General features: G+C 38.9%; 1 protein-coding gene across 2 annotated transcripts; it reads left to right on the forward strand.

Moving 5' to 3' along the window:
• Window positions 1–11012: 11012 nt before the first annotated feature.
• Window positions 11013–20760, forward strand: si:ch211-1a19.3 (uncharacterized). 2 transcript variants are annotated; one of them, XM_068725430.1, is made up of 6 exons: window positions 11013–11464; window positions 17191–17287; window positions 18852–19005; window positions 19162–19298; window positions 19405–19443; window positions 19823–20760. In XM_068725430.1, coding segments are annotated over exons 1-5 (717 nt in total). In that variant the 5' UTR covers window positions 11013–11137; the 3' UTR covers window positions 19407–19443; window positions 19823–20760. The 2 variants fall into 2 exon arrangements, with proteins under 2 accessions (XP_068581531.1, XP_068581530.1); XM_068725429.1 differs by lacking the exon at window positions 19405–19443 and having other exon boundaries at window positions 11015–11464.
• Window positions 20761–21607: the final 847 nt, after the last annotated feature.

The following is a 21607-nucleotide window of genomic DNA, read 5'->3' on the forward strand; positions in this document are numbered from 1 at the left end:
ACGGTCACAATACACATAGTATATATACGGTCACAATATACATAACATATATACGGTCACAATATACATAACATATATACGGTCACAATATACATAACATATATACGGTCACAATATACATTATATATATACGGTCACAATACACATAATATATATACGGTCACAATATACATAATATATATACGGTCACAATATACATAACATATATACGGTCACAATATACATTATATATATACGGTCACAATACACATAATATATATACGGTCACAATATACATTATATATACGGTCACAATATACATAATATATATACGGTCACAATATACATAATATATATATACGGTCACAATACACATAATATATATATATACGGACACAATATACATTATATATACGGTCACAATATACAAAATATATATACGGTCACAAAATAACAAAATATATATACGGTCACAATATACAAAATATATATACGGTCACAATATACATAATATATATACGGTCACAATATACATAGTATATATATGGTCACAATATACATTATATATACAGTCACAATATACATAGTATATATATGGTTACAATATACATTATATATACGGTCACAATATACATAGTATATATATGGTCACAATATACATAGTATATATATGGTTACAATATACATTATATATACGGTCACAATATACATAGTATATATATGGTCACAATATACATAGTATATATACGGTCACAATATACATAGTATATATATGGTCACAATATACATTATATATACGGTCACAATATACATAGTATATATATGGTCACAATATACATAGTATATATACGGTCACAATATACATTATATATGCGGTCACAATATACATAGCATATACACGGTCACAATATACATAGTATATATACGGTCACAATATACATTATATATGCGGTCACAATACACATAACATATATACGGTCACACTATACATAACATATATACGGTCACAATATACATAACATATATACAGTCACAATATACATTATATATATACAGTCACAATACACATGATATATATATACGGTCACAATATACATTATATATATACGGTCACAATACACATAATATATATATACGGTCACAATATACATAACATATATACGGTCACAATATACATAACATATATACGGTCACAATATACATTATATATATACGGTCACAATATACATAATATATATACGGTCACAATATACATTATATATATATACGGTCACAATACACATAATATATATATACGGACACAATATACATAGTATATATATGGTCACAATATACATTATATATATGGTCACAATATACATAGTATATATATATATGGTCACAATATACATAGTATATATACGGTCACAATATACATAGTATATATATGGTCACAATATACATAATATATATACGTCACAATATACATTATATACACGGTCACAATATACATAATATATATATGGTCACAATACACATAATATATATACGGTCACAATATACATAGTATATATATGGTCACAATATACATAATATATATACGGTCACAATATACATTATATACACGGTCACAATATACATAATATATATATGGTCACAATACACATAATATATATACGGTCACAATATACATAATATATATATACGGTCACAATATACATAATATATATACATAATATACACAATATATATCATATTTAAGACATCGTTCTTACCGCAGGAGGAGGATGAAGCTCAGAGTCGTGTCCATCCTGAAGTCAATACTGCTGAGGATCAGTTACACTGAAATAAAAGTACTTGTAAGAAATTCTTTGGTTCTTTAAAGTCCTCACATCTCACTTTACTTTAAATCATTTTTATTTAAAGGTTTTCATAATGTACGAAAACAACAATGTGTATTAAAATCCTACCTGATGATTTTGATCCTGATTTAAAGTCCTAAAGATGTTTGTTAACCTTAAATTAAAGTATTTTAAAGTATTTCTACCTTTAAATAACTTGTCCTTGTAGACGCGGCTGCAGTCGGTCTGAAGTCTGACGTCTGAGTGTTGATGAGAGTCTCTGGAAGAGGAGAAGAAGAAGAAGAAGAAGAAGAAGAAGAAGAAGAAGAAGAAGAAGAAGAAGAAGAAGAAGAGAAGAGGAGAAGAAGACCGTTGGAGCAGAACAGAGTCGTCTCCAGAGAAGCTGCTCTGGGATCAGATCGACCGTTAATTCACTCAGCTGGAGACAGAAAAACATTGTATTATTATTATTGATTAAAACAAACCAACGGTCTGTTTTAACACTATGATGATCCGTGTTATTGTAGCATTCTGCCTCTGTGCTGAGTGTCTCTCCAGGGCTTTGATCCCTCTGTTGAACCACAGACCTTCAGGTTGAACTGTGTTGTTCCTGAGGTTCCTCTTCTCTCAAGAAACATCTGGATTAATAAAGCAGGTTAGTGCCATCGTACCGGTGAACCAGACTGAGGATTGGACACACGAGGCTGAACAAAACAATGCAACTAATAAATAAACACCCAACAGGACTATGTGAGCACTGCCAAATACCAGAATCTGTAGACCATGTAATCTGTCATTGCCAGAAATTCATACTTGAGCGAGACAGGTTGAAGAGGAAGCTGGGAGTTGAAGAACTAAACCTAGAAGATGCATTGACCTTGGGGGCAGGAAAGGAACTACAATACGTAAAAGAAACTGGATTGAGTAAAAGAATTTAAGTGACTGAAATGATAGAACTCTTTTTTTTTTTTTATTAGTCTTGTTTTGTTTACTTGTTTGTGTTTGTGTATTTTTTTTGTTTTTATTTATTTTTGTTTTGTAAGGGGATAGATACTCTGGTCCACACTCCAATACAGTAGGTGACGGAAATGCACCTTTCACTGGATGCCATCCGCCAAAAAAACTTAAAAGAAGAAGAAGAAGAATCGTACCGGTGAAACAGCGCCCCCCCTGTATGTAACGTTAACGACAGTCTAAACGGTGAGAGAGGGTACTGCAGTCAGAAGGAGTCTACCTGAGAGAAACCAGGTGAATCTGATTTAAAGGTATTATCATATTATCATATTATTATGTAACAACAAGGTGAAAACATGAAGAGGCAGAACTGTGGAGGAGAAGCGGAAGTGAAGTCAAACAAACGGCTAACGGCAGAGTTTGCTAGTTTTCCGGTGTTGCTAATGCTAATGCTAACGCTATTAGCCAGGCGATGGGTGGCGGCGGAGTGTCAACAAACAAAATGGCGTCGAAGCAACACCTGTGGTGGAACTATGTGACTGTTTACCGCCATGAAGGAAAAGAGAGTAAGCTTTACACAACGTGAGTCAGATACATGTCTGTCTGTTAGCTGTCTGTCTGTTAGCTGTCTGTCTGGCTGTCTGTCTGTTAGCTGTCTGTCTGTCTGTTAGCTGTCTGTTAGATGTCTGTCTCTCTGTCTGTTAGATGTCTGTCTGTCTGTCTGTCTGTCTGTCTCTCTGTCTGTCTGTCTGTCTGTCTGTTAGCTGTCTGTCTGTCTGTTAGATGTCTGTCTCTCTGTCTGTCTGTCTATTAGATGTATGTCTGTCTCTCTTTCTGTCTGTCTGTTTGTTAGATGTCTGTCTGTCTGTCTCTCTGTTAGATGTCTGTCTGTCTCTCTGTCTGTCTGTCTGTCTGTTAGATGTATGTCTGTCTCTCTGTCTGTCTGTCTGTTTGTTAGATGTCTGTCTCTCTGTTAGATGTCTGTTAGCTGTCTGTCTGTATGTTAGATGTCTGTCTGTCTGTCTCTCTGTTGGCTGTCTCTCTGTCTGTCTGTCTGTCTGTTAGATGTCTGTCTGTTAGATGTATGTCTGTCTCTCTGTCTGTCTGTCTCTCTGTCTGTCTGTATGTTAGATGTCTGTCTGTCTGTCTCTCTGTTGGCTGTCTCTGTCTGTCTGTCTGTTAGATGTCTGTCTGTCTGTTAGATGTATGTCTGTCTCTCTGTCTGTCTGTCTCTCTGTTAGATGTCTGTCTGTCTCTCTGTCTGTCTGTGTGTCTGTTAGATGTCTGTCTGTCTCTCTGTCTCTCTGTCTGTCTGTTTCTCTATCTGTCTGTCTGTCTGTCTCTCTGTTTGTTAGATGTCTGTCTGTCTGTCTGTCTGTCTGTCTGTCTCTCTCTCTGTCTGTCTGTCTCTCTGTCTGTCTGTTAGCTGTCTGTCTGTCTGTCTCTCTGTCTGTTAGATGTCTTAATTAAAGTAAATTTAAATCCCAGACAAATTTTTAAAAACACTCAGAAATCATTAAGTAGTAAAACTTCAGTGTAGAAATACTAGTAAAGTAAAAGAAACGTGTTACTTTAGTAAAAGTACATAAGTATCATAATGTAGTTACTATGAAAAGTAAAAGTACTTTTATCTGAGTTTTTAACTTTAATCTGAATCTCACAGGTCAGTTAATACTAATACTAGATTAAAATAGTAATACTAGATTAAAATACTATAAAAAACAAAGCAAACGTTGTAATGAGCTCATTGAGATGTACTTTTATTTTGTTGATGACATCATACAGGTGTTAAACAGACTCAGGTACAACTTCCTGTCTTCTGAAATACACTAACAGGTATTCAGACAAAGTAAAAGTACAACAGACAGAAGCTGAGTCAGATGAAAACAGTCATGGCCTCGTTTCTTCTCCTTCTTTTTCTTTTTCTCCTCCCTGAGTGACGCTGCAGTAATAAACTGCTGAGTCACTCTTTCTGGAGTCGAGCAGCAGCAGCGATCCGTCGGCTGAAGTCGAGACTTTCTCCGGACCGACGGCTCCGAACATCACGTCGGAGGAGTTCATTGACCTGAAGCTCAGCAGCAGCTCCGGAGGACGACCCGCTGCCCTCCGGTACCAGCTGAGGGTGGAGGAGGTGTTGGTGGAGGAGGAGGTGGAGGAGGAGGTGTTGGTGGAGGCGTCCAGCAGGGGGCAGTGCAGGACAAAGTCCTCACCGACCCTCACCTGCACTGTGGAGGCCGGCAGAGCAGAGACGTGCTGCTGACACTGGAGACCTGAAGCACAAGTTCATTTATATATATTTATATATTTATATATACTTTAATACACTTAGTGTATTTGTCAATACATCACCCTCTGTACACTAACAGCTTCATCAATCACATAATCAATAACAAAGAGAAGGTTTTAGTAACAGTTCAGTTTAATAACAAGAGAGAACATCATGAATCCACACTAAACATTCAGACAGGAAGCTTTACTTTGAAGGACGTTTCAGAATAAAAGCCATTAACATCTTCAGCCTGTCGACAACTTAATCTCCAGATTAAGAATCAGTGAAAGAAGATTGCATTTAAATATTAATTTAGACATAATAATATTAATACATATATGTGAACATAGTTTAGACATTAATAATATTAATACATATATGTGAACATAGTTTAAACATTAATAATATTAATAAATATATGTGAACATAGTTTAGACATTAATAATATTAATAAATATATGTGAACATAGTTTAGACATTAATAATATTAATAAATATATGTGAACATAGTTTAAACATTAATAATATGAATACATATATGTGAACATAGTTTAAACATTAATAATATTAATAAATGTATGTGAACATAGTTTAAACATTAATAATATTAATAAATGTATGTGAACATAGTTTAGACATTAATAATATTAATAAATATATGTGAACATAGTTTAAACATTAATAATATGAATACATATATGTGAACATAGTTTAAACATTAATAATATTAATAAATGTATGTGAACATAGTTTAAACATTAATAATATTAATAAATGTATGTGAACATAGTTTAAACATTAATAATATTAATAAATATATGTGAACATAGTTTAGACATTAATAATATGAATACATATATGTGAACATAGTTTAAACATTAATAATATTAATAAATATATGTGAACATAGTTTAGACATTAATAATATTAATAAATGTATGTGAACATAGTTTAAACATTAATAATATTAATACATATATGTGAACATAGTTTAAACATTAATAATATTAATACATATATGTGAACATAGTTTAAACGTTAATAATATTAATAAATATATGTGAACATAGTTTAAACATTAATAATATTAATAAATATATGTGAACATAGTTTAAACATTAATAATATGAATACATATATGTGAACATAGTTTAAACATTAATAATATTAATAAATGTATGTGAACATAGTTTAAATAAATTGACTCACTGAGAGAGAGGAGCATCAGACAGACCAGCACAGACTCCATCATCAACTGTTGTGAACTGAAACACTCTCACAGACAGAGAGACAGTGAGACAGAGACAGAGAGACAGTGAGACAGAGAGACAGGAGCTGATCACAGACACGTGTTGATCCATGTTAACACCTACTTCCTGTTTACTTCCTGTTTACTTCCTGTTTTAAACTGCTGTGGATCTGAATCACTCTGACGGTTGATGACCACTGAACACCTGCAGGAAGTTTAAAATAACATGAAAATATTCAAGTGTTTATAATCCATAACAGATTTAATAATCAATGAAATGTTGAGCTTCTCAAACTTTTACTGTATTTCTTATTATTTATGTGATTGTGAATTAAATATTTTTAGACTGTTAATTTAACAAAACAAGACGTTTAAAGTTTTTATTCAGTTTAATTAAGAAAAGCAGAAAATGATCACATTGAAGAAGCTGAAATGGCATTTTTTGGCGTATGTATATATATATATATATATATATATATATATATATGTATATATATATATATACGTATATATATATATATATATACGTATATATATATACGTATATATATATATATATGTATATACATATATATATATATATACGTATATATACATACATATATATATATATGTATATATATATATATATGTATATATATACGTATATATATATATATATATACGTATATATATGTGTATATATATATATATATATATATATATATACGTATATATATATGTATATATATATACGTATATATATATATATACTGTATTCTGTCTTTACTTCTGCCTATACTTCTGTCTCTATACTTCTGTCTTTACTTCTGTCTTTACTTCTGTCTTTATACTTATGTCTCTTCTGTCTATACTTCTGTCTATACTTCTGTCTTTACTTTTTGTTTATACTTCTGTCTCTATTTCTGTCTTTACTTCTATCTTTACTTCTGTCTATACTTTTCTCTCTAATATATCAAATATGTAAATAAAGTGTTTTTGTAAAATAAAAAATAATTCTCTCTGTCTCTCCCTGTCTGTCTCTCTGTATCCCTGTCTGTCTCTGTGTTGTCCACTAGCAGGTGTGTGTACAGTGTGTGATTGGTCAGCAGGGGGCAGAGTGACACTGATCTCAGCTCTGCTATGATGATGTGATGCGTTCAGGTGTAATGAGTTGTTTCAGCCTCATGGAGGCGCTACAGAACACCTTTAAACATGATGATTCGATATGAATCTGTGAGAGCAGATATAAATCACCAGACACTCCCTCCTCTGCTGCAACACTCACATGTTTTATGTCTCTTATGGCTACAGAATCAGATGATTTATTAGACTCCGCCCCTCAAACAATCAGATGATTTATTAGACTCCGCCCCTCAAACAATCAGAATCATCCCCGACCATAAATATCACTTTTTGTTTCCAACATTGTGTCACCACGATATCTGTTTATGAGACACAGATAATAACGGAATGCTGCTGTTAGCACGTTAGCTCCTGCAGCTAACGCTAACAGTGCTGTTCTGCGTTTACGTCGTGATGCTGATGAACAGCTCGTTGTCACCAGAGGTTCTGTGTTTCAGCTGCGTCTGGGCTTTCTGCATATCGGAGGTCACGTGACTTTCATGTGGAGCCACGAGACCCTCCTGATGTTCACGGTCTGTTTCCCTCCAGCTGTTTGTAGTCACGTAAACACAGTGTGAAGATGTGTGGAAGTGTTTCCTGTGAGGTGGATGAAACATGTCAGAGTAAAGATTCTCCTCATATCACTTTACAGTGATATCAGAAGTCTTCTTGTCCTCTTTGATCTCTTTGATCCAGACTGAAAGATCTCATGTTCCCCTCACGATGAAGCTCAGAACCTCTAGTGACTCTCACTGTTCCTCTAGCGCCACCATCAGGTTAAACGTGTGGATTATTATTCTATTATTCATATTATTGTCACTATATTATTCTTATATTATCATTATCATCACTATATCATTATTATCACTACATCATAATTATGAGTTTTATTATCTCATATTATTAACAGGACATGTATTCTTTCAAGAAGGAACAGAGTTGAAACAAACAGGTCTGTCTCTGAGCCTCTGATATATATCATATATATATATATATATATATATATATATATATATATCTCATATATATATAACTGAGGAAAATACACAAGTGTGTTGGCACAGAGTGATTTACATGAAGTCTGAAAGATCGTTTGGAGCGTTCTGCTCATCTTCTCCCGATCAGGAGACTTCATGGCTCACAACTCATCCTTTCGTAAACACTGACGTGCTCAACCGAGTTATCTCCTCTTCACAGGTCACAAGTCGATGTCAGGACACAGCTGAGATGCTCCTCAAAAGAGACATCTGTGATACCTGATGACAAACCCGCTGAGACGCTTAGTGTGAGAAGTTCACTCAAAGTTTCACATGAGGACACAGACCTTTGGAGACGCAGAGCATTCTTTAGTTTTTCCAACCATTATTGTTATCACAATATTATTATAACTATATTTTTTATTATTGCTATATTATTATTGTTGTTGTTGTTGTTGTTATTATTATTATTATTATTATGATCATCACAGTTAGCTGGGTGTGGCCCTGAGGAGTTGGGGCTCCTGGCAGGAACACAGATGTTGTTTGGCTGTTTCCAGGAGTCATGTTTTGAGCCAATCACAGCTCGGACAGGCTGGTGGGGGCGAGGCCTATAACAGCTGTGTGCCAACATCTGGCAGGAAGTCAGGAAAGAGTGAGAGCTACTGTTAAAGAGGATGACTGTCTCTACTTCTGCCTCAACTTCTGTCTCTACTTCTGTCTCTACTTCTGTCTTTACTTCTGTCTCTACTTCTGTCTCTACTTCTGTCTCTACATCTGTCTCTACTTCTGTCTTTACTTCTGTCTTTACTTCTGTCTCTACCTCTGTCTCTACTTCTGTCTTTACTTCTGTCTCTACTTCTGTATCTACTGCTGTCTCTACATCTGGCTTTACTTCTGTCTCTACTTATGTCTTTACTTCTGTCTCTACTTCTGTCTCTAAACTTCTGTCTTTACTTCTGTCTCTACTTCTGTCTCTACATCTGGCTTTACTTCTGTCTCTACTTATGTCTCTACTTATGTCTTTACTTCTGTCTTTACTTCTGTCTGTACTTCTTTTTTTACTTTTGTCTCTACACTTCTGTTTTTACTTCTGTCTTTACTTCTGTCTCTACTTCTGTCTCTACTTCTGTCTCTACTTCTGTCTCTACCTCTGTCTTTACTTCTGTCTCTAATTCTGTCTCTACTTCTGTCTCTACTTCTGTCTTTACTTCTGTCTCTACTTCTGTCTTTACTTCTGACTCTATACTTCTGTCTTTACTTCTGTCTCTACTTCTGTCTCTACACTTCTGTCTTTACTTCTGTCTCTATACTTCTGTCTATACTTCTGTCTTTACTCATATCTCTACTTCTGTATCTACTTCTGTTTTTACTTCTGTCTCTACACTTCTGTCTTTACTTCTGTCTCTACTTCTACCTCTACTTCTCTACTTTTGTCTCTACACTTCTGTCTTTACTTCTGTCTCTACTTCTGTCTTTACTTCTGTCTCTATACTTCTGTCTCTACCTCTGTCTTTACTTCTGTCTCTAACTATGTCTCTACTTCTGTCTCTACACTTTTGTCTCTACTTCTGTCTTTACACTTCTGTCTTTACTTTTGTTTCTATACTTCTGTCTCTACACTTCTGTCTTCTGTCTCTACTTCTGTCTCTACTTTGTCTTTACTTCTGTCTCTACTTCTGTCTCTACTTTTGTCTCTACACTTCTGTCTTTACTTCTGTCTCTACTTCTGTCTTTACCTCTGTCTCTACTTCTGCCTCTATACCTTTGTCTCTACTTCTGTCTTTACCTCTGTCTCTACTTCTGCCTCTATACTTTTGTCTCTACTTCTGTCTTTACTTCTGTCTCTACTTCTGTCTCTACTTTTGTCTCTACACTTCTGTCTTTACTTCTGTCTCTACTTCTGTCTTCACTTCTGTCTCTACGTATGTCTTTACTTCTGTCTCTACGTATGTCTTTACTTCTGTCTCTACTTATGTCTTTACTTCTGTCTCTACTTCTGCCTCTACTTCTGTCTCTACTTCTGCCTCTACTTCTGTCTCTACCTCAGTCTTTACTTCTGTCTACTTCTGTCTCTAATTCTGTATCTACTTCTGTCTTTACTTTTGTCTCTACTTCTGTCTTTACTTCTGTCTCTATACTTCTGTCTTTACTTCTGTCTCTACTTCTGTGTCTACACTTCTGTCTTTACTTCTGTCTCTATACTTCTGTCTTTACTTCTGTCTCTACACTTCTGTCTTTACTTCTGTCTCTACACTTCTGTCTCTACTTCTGTTTCTGTTTTCTCTGTGTTTCGTTTCTTGGCTTAAACTCTAGTTTTAAGTTCTTCTGCCAAAGATCCACATAGTTTGCGTTCCAAAGTTCATCCAGGTTCATGTTGTGAAGCTGGGAAATAGAAACAGAAAGCCTCAGTGTTCACACACACACACACACACACACACACACACACACACACACACACACACACACACGGAAAGTGTGGTCTATGTGTGAGGTGTGTGTGACTTTCCTGTTGATCGTCCTCTCTGGGCACGATAACACGGACATGGAGGGGAGGAGCAGGGTGAGGTTTAGGGTGGGGAGGCAACGGGAGGTTGGGGGGGAGGGGGGGGGGGGAAGGGGGGGGGTGTGGCCGAGAGGTTTGCCGTCGCCCTGTGAGGGAGCCCCTCCCTGAGTTCCTGCCTGAAGGGGAAAGTCTACATCACTCCGACCTGAGAGACTCACTGAGAGCAGCTGCTGCTTCCACACCTCGTCTTCATCGAGCTTCATCTCCATCCTCTTCCTCATGACGGCCTCGTCCAAGTCCTCCCAGACCGCAAAGAATGTGGTTCTGGCCCTGCTGGCGTTGTGGTCCCTGGTCTCTCTGATCGTCATCGTGGTGTGGGCGACGTCTCCGGACCTGAAGAGCTCGGCCGCGTGCCGAGCAGAGCTGCAGGAGGTGACCGAGAAGATGGAGGGCGCCAAGGTGGTGTGGAGCAAGAACAAGGTGGCTCTGGAGGAGCTGCTGGAGGAGGCCCGGCAGGACCAGGACCGCCAGAGAGTCCACAACCTGCTGCTGCTGGGACAGCTCAACGCCACCAACGCCACGCTGGAGGAGAGCCGGCAGGAAAACGTGAGTTCTTCTCTTTTCGTTCATCGAGATCCAGAAATAATCTGCTTCTAGAAAGTTGATTTAAACTTAAAGTGGATGAAGGAGCGGACTTCCTGAACTCTGTTCAGTAGAAACTTGTCTCCAAGCTTTAAAGATATGAAGCTGAAGTTTAAACTTTATAGTTTGTCTCTCTGAACGTCTTCCGTTTATGTTAATAACTACGATATGAATACATGTGTTAATATCAGGATGTCGTAAATGTTTGAAGATAATCAGATTCATTTCATTTTTACACGACACAAAAACCACTGAAGTTTTAAATCCTTAATGTTGGATTTTAATAAAACAGATGGGAAAGCTGGGAAAGACTCCAGCCTGCCTTCTGCTCCTTTAAAGCATCATCAGATTATTAACACACATATTTAGACCAGCTGAGTAGTAGTTTATTATTACTATGATCATTTCCTTGATTCATCCATTCATTGTTTTGTCTATAAAATGTCAGTGAAACGCATATTTAATATTTAAACACCAAACCAACAGATTTTCACTTTACTGAGATATGAAACAGATTTATTAATAATCATAACAGTATAAAGTTCATTGATTTTAGTTTATAAATGTGGAGAAATCCCCTTTTGTTCTAATTTAAGACGTTAGTGTCTCAGACGAGTCACATGATCAGAGCTCACATGAGATCTTTGTTAGTGTGGATTCACCGATAACCAAACTGATGCTGAAGTTTCCTTTTGTTTTTGATCCACTGACAAAAGGCCCCGCCCACTTTACCAAACACTAGCATCTGTCAATCACTCCGATCTCAGATCAACGCCTTCACACGAAGAGCAGAGAAGTCTCCACCGATTATCTGAACGTAACAAACATTCTTTAAAAACCTCCAGATGTTCATGTGTGAGAATGAGCTGTGATGTGAACAGAGAGCGATTCTTCTCCTCCTCCTCCTCCTCCTCCTCCTCCTCCTCTTTACTCCAGTGTTTCCATGTTGGGAGAGCCTCTAGTAAAGACTGGGAGTAGTTGTTCCCTCCCAGTAGGCCGAGTGTTTAAACTGTTAAGAGTTTAGTGCTTCCAATATTTCCAACAGTTGTTGGTTGGAAAAAGTGAGTGTTTGCCTCCTCCCTCCTCCCTCCTCCCTTCTCCTGACTCATTCCTCCTCTCCTCACTTCACCTCTCATCCACTTCTCCCTCTCTGCTCTCTTCGTTTCCTCACTCTGACTTCTCCCCTGCAGACCTCTTCATTGCTGCTCGTCCTTTCGTTTCAGTATTTTGTGAAGGGAAGCTCTCCGTCATGGTGGATCCTGAAGCTGGAATGTTTCCTTTTTATTTATAGAAACAGAACGTGTGCAAACGCCTGAAGCACTTTGCTGACATGTGGCGAGTAAAGTGGGACTACGATACCCAGAATGCCTTGCCAACACTGCATCGTGACCACGCGTTGCAGGACACATGGTGCTGATGAGCCAACAACAGTTCTGTTCTTGTGAAACATCATCAGTCGCTATGACTCTTCAGTCAGGGAGCTTTCAGTCACAGTCCATGATCTTCATCCATCTCCACATCAACATGAGGATCCATCAGCAGTCTTTGTGCTTCTGTCAATGTAAATACAATTATCTCTGTTTCAGCCTCCAGAGAACCTGAACATGTAGAGAACAGAGTACCTGAACATGTAGAGAACAGAGTACCTGAACAGGTAGAGAACAGAGTACCTGAACAGGTAGAGAACAGAGTACCTGAACATGTAGTGAACAGAGTACCTGAACAGGTAGAGAACAGAGTACCTGAACATGTAGTGAACAGAGTACCTGAACATGTAGTGAACAGAGTACCTGAACAGGTAGAGAACAGAGTACCTGAACATGTAGTGAACAGAGTACCTGAACAGGTAGAGAACAGAGTACCTGAACAGGTAGAGAACAGAGTACCTGAACAGGTAGAGAACAGAGTTCCTGAACAGGTAGAGTTCAGAGTTCCTGAACAGGTAGAGAACAGAGTACCTGAACAGGTAGAGAACAGAGTACCTGAACAGGTAGAGAACAGAGTACCTGAACAGGTAGAGTTCAGAGTTCCTGAACATGTAGAGAACAGAGTACCTGAACAGGTAGAGAACAGAGTTCCTGAACAGGTAGAGAACAGAGTACCTGAACATGTAGTGAACAGAGTACCTGAACAGGTAGAGTTCAGAGTTCCTGAACAGGTAGAGAACAGAGTACCTGAACATGTAGTGAACAGAGTACCTGAACATGTAGTGAACAGAGTACCTGAACATGTAGAGAACAGAGTACCTGAACAGGTAGTGAACAGAGTACCTGAACATGTAGAGAACAGAGTACCTGAACATGTAGTGAACAGAGTACCTGAACATGTAGAGAACAGAGTACCTGAACATGTAGAGAACAGAGTACCTGAACAGGTAGAGAACAGAGTACCTGAACATGTAGAGAACAGAGTACCTGAACAGGTAGAGAACAGAGTACCTGAACAGGTAGTGAACAGAGTACCTGAACAGGTAGAGTTCAGAGTACCTGAACAGGTAGAGAACAGAGTACCTGAACAGGTAGAGTTCAGAGTACCTGAACAGGTAGAGTTCAGAGTACCCGGTACTACAGACATGACTTAAATAATAGAAGTTGAATTCATGCAGTTTGTGAGTTCATCAGCTTCAAATCAGCAGGAAGTTGACTCACTTCTTTGTGGCTGCTGACAGCTTCCTGTCTTCAGCTTCCTGTCTTCAGCTTCAAGCTGTTAGACAGATTCAGGTGATGACTCTGGTGAGCTTGTGTTCTCTGTACTGCTGCATTCCTACAAAATAAAAGCCTCATACGTGAACTCTGTAACTGCTTCCACCTGCTGCTTCAGCGCTCACTGATTGAATCCACCTGAACATCCAGCTGCTGATCACGTGACCTCAGACATCAGTCTTTAACCCCACTGCATGCTGGGTAGTATTTCTAACCTCTTAATGACAGCGGAGCTGCTCTTCAGCTGTGAAACTGTGAAACACTTGTGATATTTGCAGGTGTCCTGTGATATTTAGAGGGAGTGGATCCACTTCTTCCACGTTGGTCAGCTGGTATTGATCTGTGTTGATCCGTATTGATCTGTATTGATCTGTGTTGATCTGTATTGATCTGTGTTGATCTGTGTTGATCTGTATTGATCTGTATTGATCTGTGTTGATCTGTGTTGATCTGTATTGATCTGTATTGATCTGTGTTGATCTGTATTGATCTGTATTGATCTGTATTGATCTGTGTTGATCTGTATTGATCTGTATTGATCTGTATTGATCTGTGTTGATCTGTATTGATCTGTATTGATCTGTGTTGATCTGTGCTGATCTGTGTTGAATGTAGTTTCCCTCATAAGAACTGCCTACTTACCTTTCATCCCTTCCTTTCCTTCCTTTCCTTCCTTTCATTCCTTCCTTTCCTTCCTTTCCTTCCTTTCCTTCCCTCCTTACTAACCTAAAAAACTTAAATTATGTGTTAAAGTGCAAATGGCCGCTGTCCGATTGATTTATTGCTCAGTTAATAAATATATATATATATAATATGATATATATAATAATGACGTGTCTAAAACCTCATCACCAGATGTTTGCACACGTGTGTGTTTGCTCTGTGTTGATCGTTCCAGTTCGATGACGTCGTCTCATCTCGATCACGGAGAGTAAGATTGTTGACGAACATCTTTAGTGGTAGTTTCAGTAAAAGAAGTGAACAGTAGAACAGAGGTGTGAGAGCTCGGAGACTATTTTACATTTAGTCTGTGGATGCAAACACAGACGCAGTGACGCCTTCAGCTCACCGCTGCTTCCTGTTGCATCACTTCTTCAGTTTCTTCGGACTCAAATCAGCAGCGAGAAAAATCCCCAAAAGACTTCAGAGTGAAACAAAAAACTGTTTTCAGACTGTAGAAAGTTCACAGTGGAAAATGAGTTCAAGTTCAATTCATTAAAATAAAATGTATCATTTTAAAAGACGTGTGGTGAAATATTGACATGAAGGAAATGACACCAGCACAGATAATCTTTAGTATTTCAATTCAGTTTATTTTGTAAAGCCTCAATGCAGTGTTAGTACGCAGTGTTAGTACGCAATGTGAGCGTGCGGTGTGAGTATGCAGTGTGAGTATGCAGTGTGAGTACACAGTGTTAGTACACAGTGTGAGTACGCAGTGTGAGTGTGCAGTGTGAGCGTGCAGTGTGAGTATGCAGTGTGAGTACGCACTGTGAATATGCAGTGTTAGTACTCAGTGTTAGTACGCAGTGTGAGTACGCAGTTTCAGTATGCATTGTGAATGTGCAGTGTGAATACAGACTGTAAGTATGCAATGTAAGTATGCAGTGTTAGTGTGCAGTATGAGTGCGCAGTATGTGTATGCAGTTTTAGTGCGCAGTGAGTATGGCGTGTGAGTGCGCAGTGTGAGTGAGCAGTGTTAGTACGCAATGTTAGTACGCAGTGTGAGTGCGCAGTATGAGTATGCAATGTTAGTACGCACTGTAAGTATGCAGTGTGAGTGCGCAGTGTGAGTATGGCGTGTGAGTGCGCAGTGTGAGTGAGCAGTGTTAGTACGCAATGTTAGTACGCAGTGTGAGTGCGCAGTATGAGTATGCAGTGTTAGTACGCACTGTAAGTATGCAGTGTGGGTGCGCAGTGTGAGTATGCAGTGTGAGTACGCAATGTTAGTACGCAGTGTGAGTGAGCAGTGTTAGTACGCAGTGTGAGTGCGCAGTATGAGTATGCAGTGTTAGTACGCACTGTAAGTATGCAGTGTGAGTGCGCAGTGTGAGTATGCAGTGTGAGTACGCAATGTTAGTACGCAGTGTGAGTACGCAGTGTGAGTGCGCAGTGTGAGTGCGCAGTGTGAGTATGCAGTGTGAGTACGCAGTGAGTATACAGTGTGAGTACTCAGAGTACACTGTATGTGTTTATGGGATTAGAAGCCTCTCAGGGTGAAGACATTTGTTTGTACTGTTCCTTTAAGAGCTGGACTTTGTTTAAAGAGCTGATCTAACTTTAACTTCTGCGTTCAACAAAAGGAATGTTTATAAAAGCCGTTCTCAGCGTCGAGTCAACGGACGCAGACGTCCTGCTTTCAATCCCCACCTGAACCCTGAGGGCAGACAGCAGCCTGGCACAGTCTGGTCCGGACTGGACTGGACTGGACTGTTTTGTTCTGGTCTGGTCTGGCAAAGCACGGTGCAGTTGAGGGACCTTGAATCTGGTTGTTTGTTGTTAAAGATGTTTAGTTTTAAGAGCAGACGCTCAGTTATTAGATGTTGAACCATCTTGAATGCACCAAAGGAAAGCTGCAGAACTACATGATGATGAAGAATTCAAAGAAATAATAGAACAGAAAAATGCTTTAAAGCAGACTTGGTGATGATGGGACTAAGCCCTGAGACTGAGACCGTGACCCAGATCTAAAGTTAGACTCACACACACATGACTTTAATCTCAACTCTGTTCTTTGAGTCCAGGTGCAAAAGAATCTCATGAAGCCGGTCACACAGTTCTGTTACTGAAGTCACTTTATGAGGAGCAGACGATCAGTGGGAACACGTGACGATACTATGAACCATGAGAAGAAACTGCTTCAGCTTTTGTATTGTTTCGACGTTGACGTTGACGTTGACGTTGTCACGCTACAGACTAGAAGCTGCATTGAAACACAGAGATGTTGTCTGTGATGAAACGTGATCTTCTTCTTCTGTGGTGCTGCAGGCGGTCCTGAACGGGAACATCAGCGTCCTGCTGGAGAGCGTGGAGCAGCTCCGTCAGACGGAGGTCAACCTCACGGCTCAGATCGTTCTGCAGGAAGGTAGGAAAGGGAAAACCTCCGTCACCATGAAAGGAGACGTACCCCCCCCCCCCCCCCCCCCCCCGTTACCATGGCGACCTGTGAGTCAGAGTCAATAAACACACTCCATTGGTCGGTTTAAAAAAAGCAAAGAAAAACAACAGGAATGTGAGAGAGAACGAGTCCTTTAATTATCAGACACAAACCAGAAATATAAATCTGTAGATAGGAAACAAGGAAGGAAGAAGGAAACATAGGGAGGAAAGACTGCTGTAAGGTTAAAGAATGAAGGAAAGGAATAAAGAAATGAACTCTAGAATGAATAACTAAACATATGTTCTTTATTTAATCTTTATTTAATCTTTATTTAAGCTTCATGTCTGAACTCTGAGACGATCAGCGATGACGTCACAGAGCAGGAACAGGTGCATGATGGGAAGTGAGGAAACGTTAATGAGGAGACTTCCTGCTGTGAATAGTCGGAGGAAACGATGGAATCCTGCAAGAAGCAGATATGAGAGAAGCATTGTGTTTGAGACCGACGCCACGGTCTGGAACAAGAGAGTCACATTTATATATATTATATATATATAAATATATATATATATATTTATATATTATATAAATATATATATATATATAAATATATATTAAATACACAGTTAGTTTGTTATTTCACTCAAAGTACATTGTAGCTGCTTCACGTTATGCACAAATATTAACATTAATATATCAAATAACACAACATATACATAAGTGAGTAATTATTGTGTTAAATGTTTTATTTATTTTAACTTGTATACACTGTATACGATGATGAGATGTAGTAGAGGAGAAGTAACTCCAGTACAAGTACTGTACCTCTTGTACTTAAAGCTCAGTACTTGTAAATGTACTTCGTTATATTTCATCGCTGATAAACTGTCCAAAAGAAATAAACAAGATTATTTCAGTTTTATAGAAAACACAAACAAAATGTTGTTGTTTCACTTCTCACTGTCAGATCCCAGAGACCTGGTCCAGAATCAGGTCCTGGATCAGGTCCTGGATCACAGACCCAGCTGAAGTAGAACTTGAGAGCTGGCGCCTCGTTTCAGTGACGTCGGTGTGGAAGAACTCGTCGTGTCCTAATAAGTTGATGCCCTCCATCAGAACGCTGCAGAGCTTTCAGTCACAGCTCATGACAGACAGGAAGTGATGCGTGTCCTATCAGAGTAAAAGCTTGAAGTGTAAATATAACATTAGCATGTTATTAATAAAAACATCTTCTGTCATTTATAACGTGAATATAATTAAGAATAGATCAAAGATATTAATATTAATAATTAATACAAAATCTGATGGAAAGAAAGTTTTATTCATCTGATCGAGTTCCAACTGGATTCTGGGAACTGTAGTTAAAACCCAGCTGCAGTTACATGGTCTGACCACAGGGGGCCCAGAGACCAGGACTGAGATCTGAAGGATTTTAAAGATTTAAAAAAACAAAATGAAACAAAACAATAAAGAACAATAAGTGAATGAAGTTGTGTTCAGATAGAAGCGTGTTTTAATGCTGACTCTTTGTTGCTTGTGTTTCTCTCAGAACACCTGGAGGCCCTGCAGCAGAACCTGACGGAGGCGGGTCACCGGACCGAGTCCTGCTCCAGCCTCAGAGCCGCCGCTGAGAGCCAGATGCTGGCGGCTCAGAGTCAGACCAGGGCCTGTGAGTCCAGGCAGCAGTACCTGAACAGACAACTGTGAGTCCACATCTCTCTGGAGTCATGCATCACTTAGAGAACCCAGTCTGTTTACCTGTAACACCTGCTGGGACTGTGTTATCCTGATGTCTGTGTGTGTGTGTGTGTGTGTGTGTGTGTGTGTGTGTGTGTGTGTGTGTGTGTGTGTGTGTGCAGTCTGAAGTGTAAAGACGTGGACTCTGAAGCTCCTCAGGAGACCCAGCAGCAGAAGGAGCCCTCCTCCTCCTCCTCCTCCTCTCCTCTCTCTGTTCCTCTGCTGCTGCTCGTCTGCAGCGCTCTGCATCTGATCACCTGTAAGTCACTCACACAGAAGTCCTGCTGCACCTGAACGCATCACTCATTTCACTAAACTAAAGTGAAAACAATCTGCCGATTCAATAATTATTCATATTTCATCAGAGATCGTTGAAGAAACACGAGGTTCAGCTCCACCTGCTGGTGAGAGTCTGTCACTGCAGTGACATTAAATATTATTATTGTTATTATTATTATTATTATTAATATTATTATTATTGTTGTTGTTATTATTATTATTATTATTATTACTATTATTAATAATAATATTATTGTTGTTAATAATATTATTGTTATTAATATGATTACGTCACTGAGTCATTTATTAATGCTGCAATAATCAATAATCAATAATCAATACATGACCAGGTGGGCTTCAAAATGCATTCTGGGAAATCGATGATGTACGGTTCATCAAAAACATTTTATCACCAAAACAGATCTGAGCTGAAGTTTCGATGATGTCAGAGTGTCAGTGGGCGGGGCTTCCTCCCTGATTGACAGCGTGTTGTTGTGTTTTCAGGAGGTCGGCGACCTGTCGAACGACGGCGAGCACTGTGTTTCAGGACGGGGGCGGAGCCTAAACGGACGACATGACTTCTGTACAAACAAACAGAGATCGCCATGGAGACGCTGACGTGATGAACGATTGGACAGATGCTTTGCTTTGACTTGAACAGCTGAGACGTTTAAAGACGTTTGAAGACGTTTAAAGGTTTCTAAACCTTCACCACTGAGTGTTTTTAAAGTTTATTCCTTCATGAAGCTTAACGACTGCTTTTTACTTTACGCTGCTTTGTCACTTTTTATCTCTTAAATATTAATATTACAATAAATCCTCCCTCAGTTTTTAATTTGATTTCAATTTATTTGAATAAAAAATTAACTTCAGAGAATTAAACTTTCTGCAGAGAGAAGATGACCTTATGAGATGGTAGAAAAGAAATACTCAAGTAAAGTACAAGTACAACGGCTCCATGCTGGTGCATTCAGGGAAATCTGAGATTTGAGACTCAGCTGCTGAACAGAGAACCTGTGAGAAACAGAAATAATGAATCTTTAGTATTTTGTGTCATAAATCAGGAGTTATTTCCCAGAATGCTGCATGTTTCTCTCTGCAGGTCGACGCCTTTTTATTCCGGTTCAAACAGCTGTATTATGATTGAAAGAGGAAGTTAAGCTTTCACAATAAGAGCGCTAATGATGACTTTTTCTCTGCTGGTTCATTAAACCAGTCAAATCAATTAAAGACTAACGGAGGAAAAAGTTCCTGTTTTTACGTGACGGTTAAATCAATAATCCATGATGTACCTGATCCAGAGTCAGGAGTCACTTTGTTTGTTTGTTACTTTTTGAAGCTCGACGAAGCAACGACTCGACTTTCAGAAGCTTTTCTTTTTTTTTTGTGTGTGGGGGGGGGGGGTTTAATGGAAACAATAAAACTGACGAGTTTCTAAACTGTTTTCTTTGTCCTGATTTACCGTCAGTTTAAAGTTTAGAGTTGAGTCAATTTAACATTCAGATCATTAATATCGACCGGTACCGACATCTACCGACGGGTTTCAATGTCTACCGACAGATACCGATGTCAACTGTCTTGTACCAACGAGTACCGAAGTCTACCGACGAGAAACAATGTCTATTGAAAGGTACCTATGCTACCAACTGGTACCTATGCTACCAACTGGTACCGATATCTACCGATGGGTACCGCAGTCTACCAACGGGTAACGACGTCTTTCGACGGGTACCGACGTCTATCGACGGTTACCGGTGTCTACCGGCAGTACCGGGGTCTACCGACGGGCACCGATGTCTAAACGGCGGGTACCATTGTCTACCGACGGGCTCCGGTGTCTACTGAAGCTTACCGATAACTACTTACGAGTACCGATGTCTACCAATGAGTACCGATGTCTACCGCCGACTACCGATGACTCAAGTCAAGTATCTCAGTACTTCTTCCATCACAGTACCAATAGATTCTTCTTCTCTGTGAGAGACGGCGGGGTTTGTTTCCCACAGTTCAGTCTATCAGGATGAACTCTGATGGAGGGTTATCAGGTCCCAAGGGGGCGGGGCCTGTCACTGTAACAAGCCAATGATGAGTGGGCATGGAGCCAATGACTGATAAACATCTCAGCCAATCAGACGGCCCCGAGAGAGACGACAACAGTAACAGGTCCCAGAGGACAGAAGGGGCGTGTTTCAATTAGTGAGTGAGTGTGTGTGTGTGTGTGTGTGTGTGTGTGAGTGTGTGTGTGTGTGTGTGTGTGTGTGTGTGTGTGTGTGTGTGTGTGTGTGTGTG

The sequence above is a fragment of the Cebidichthys violaceus genome, unplaced genomic scaffold (assembly GCF_023349555.1).
Source record: "Cebidichthys violaceus isolate CVI_PGR_0920_01 unplaced genomic scaffold, fCebVio1.0.p SCAF_35, whole genome shotgun sequence".
Taxonomy (NCBI): domain Eukaryota; kingdom Metazoa; phylum Chordata; class Actinopteri; order Perciformes; family Stichaeidae; genus Cebidichthys; species Cebidichthys violaceus.

Bases quoted from the DNA above. Each gene is read 5' to 3' on its own strand.
- si:ch211-1a19.3 (XM_068725430.1), top strand. From the start codon at position 11,138: ATGACGGCCTCGTCCAAGTCCTCCCAGACCGCAAAGAATGTGGTTCTG. The intron at 17,288-18,851 runs GTAGGAAAGGGA...TGTTTCTCTCAG, and splicing joins TCAGATCGTTCTGCAGGAAG to AACACCTGGAGGCCCTGCAG. The intron at 19,006-19,161 runs GTGAGTCCACAT...GTGTGTGTGCAG, and splicing joins CAGTACCTGAACAGACAACT to TCTGAAGTGTAAAGACGTGG.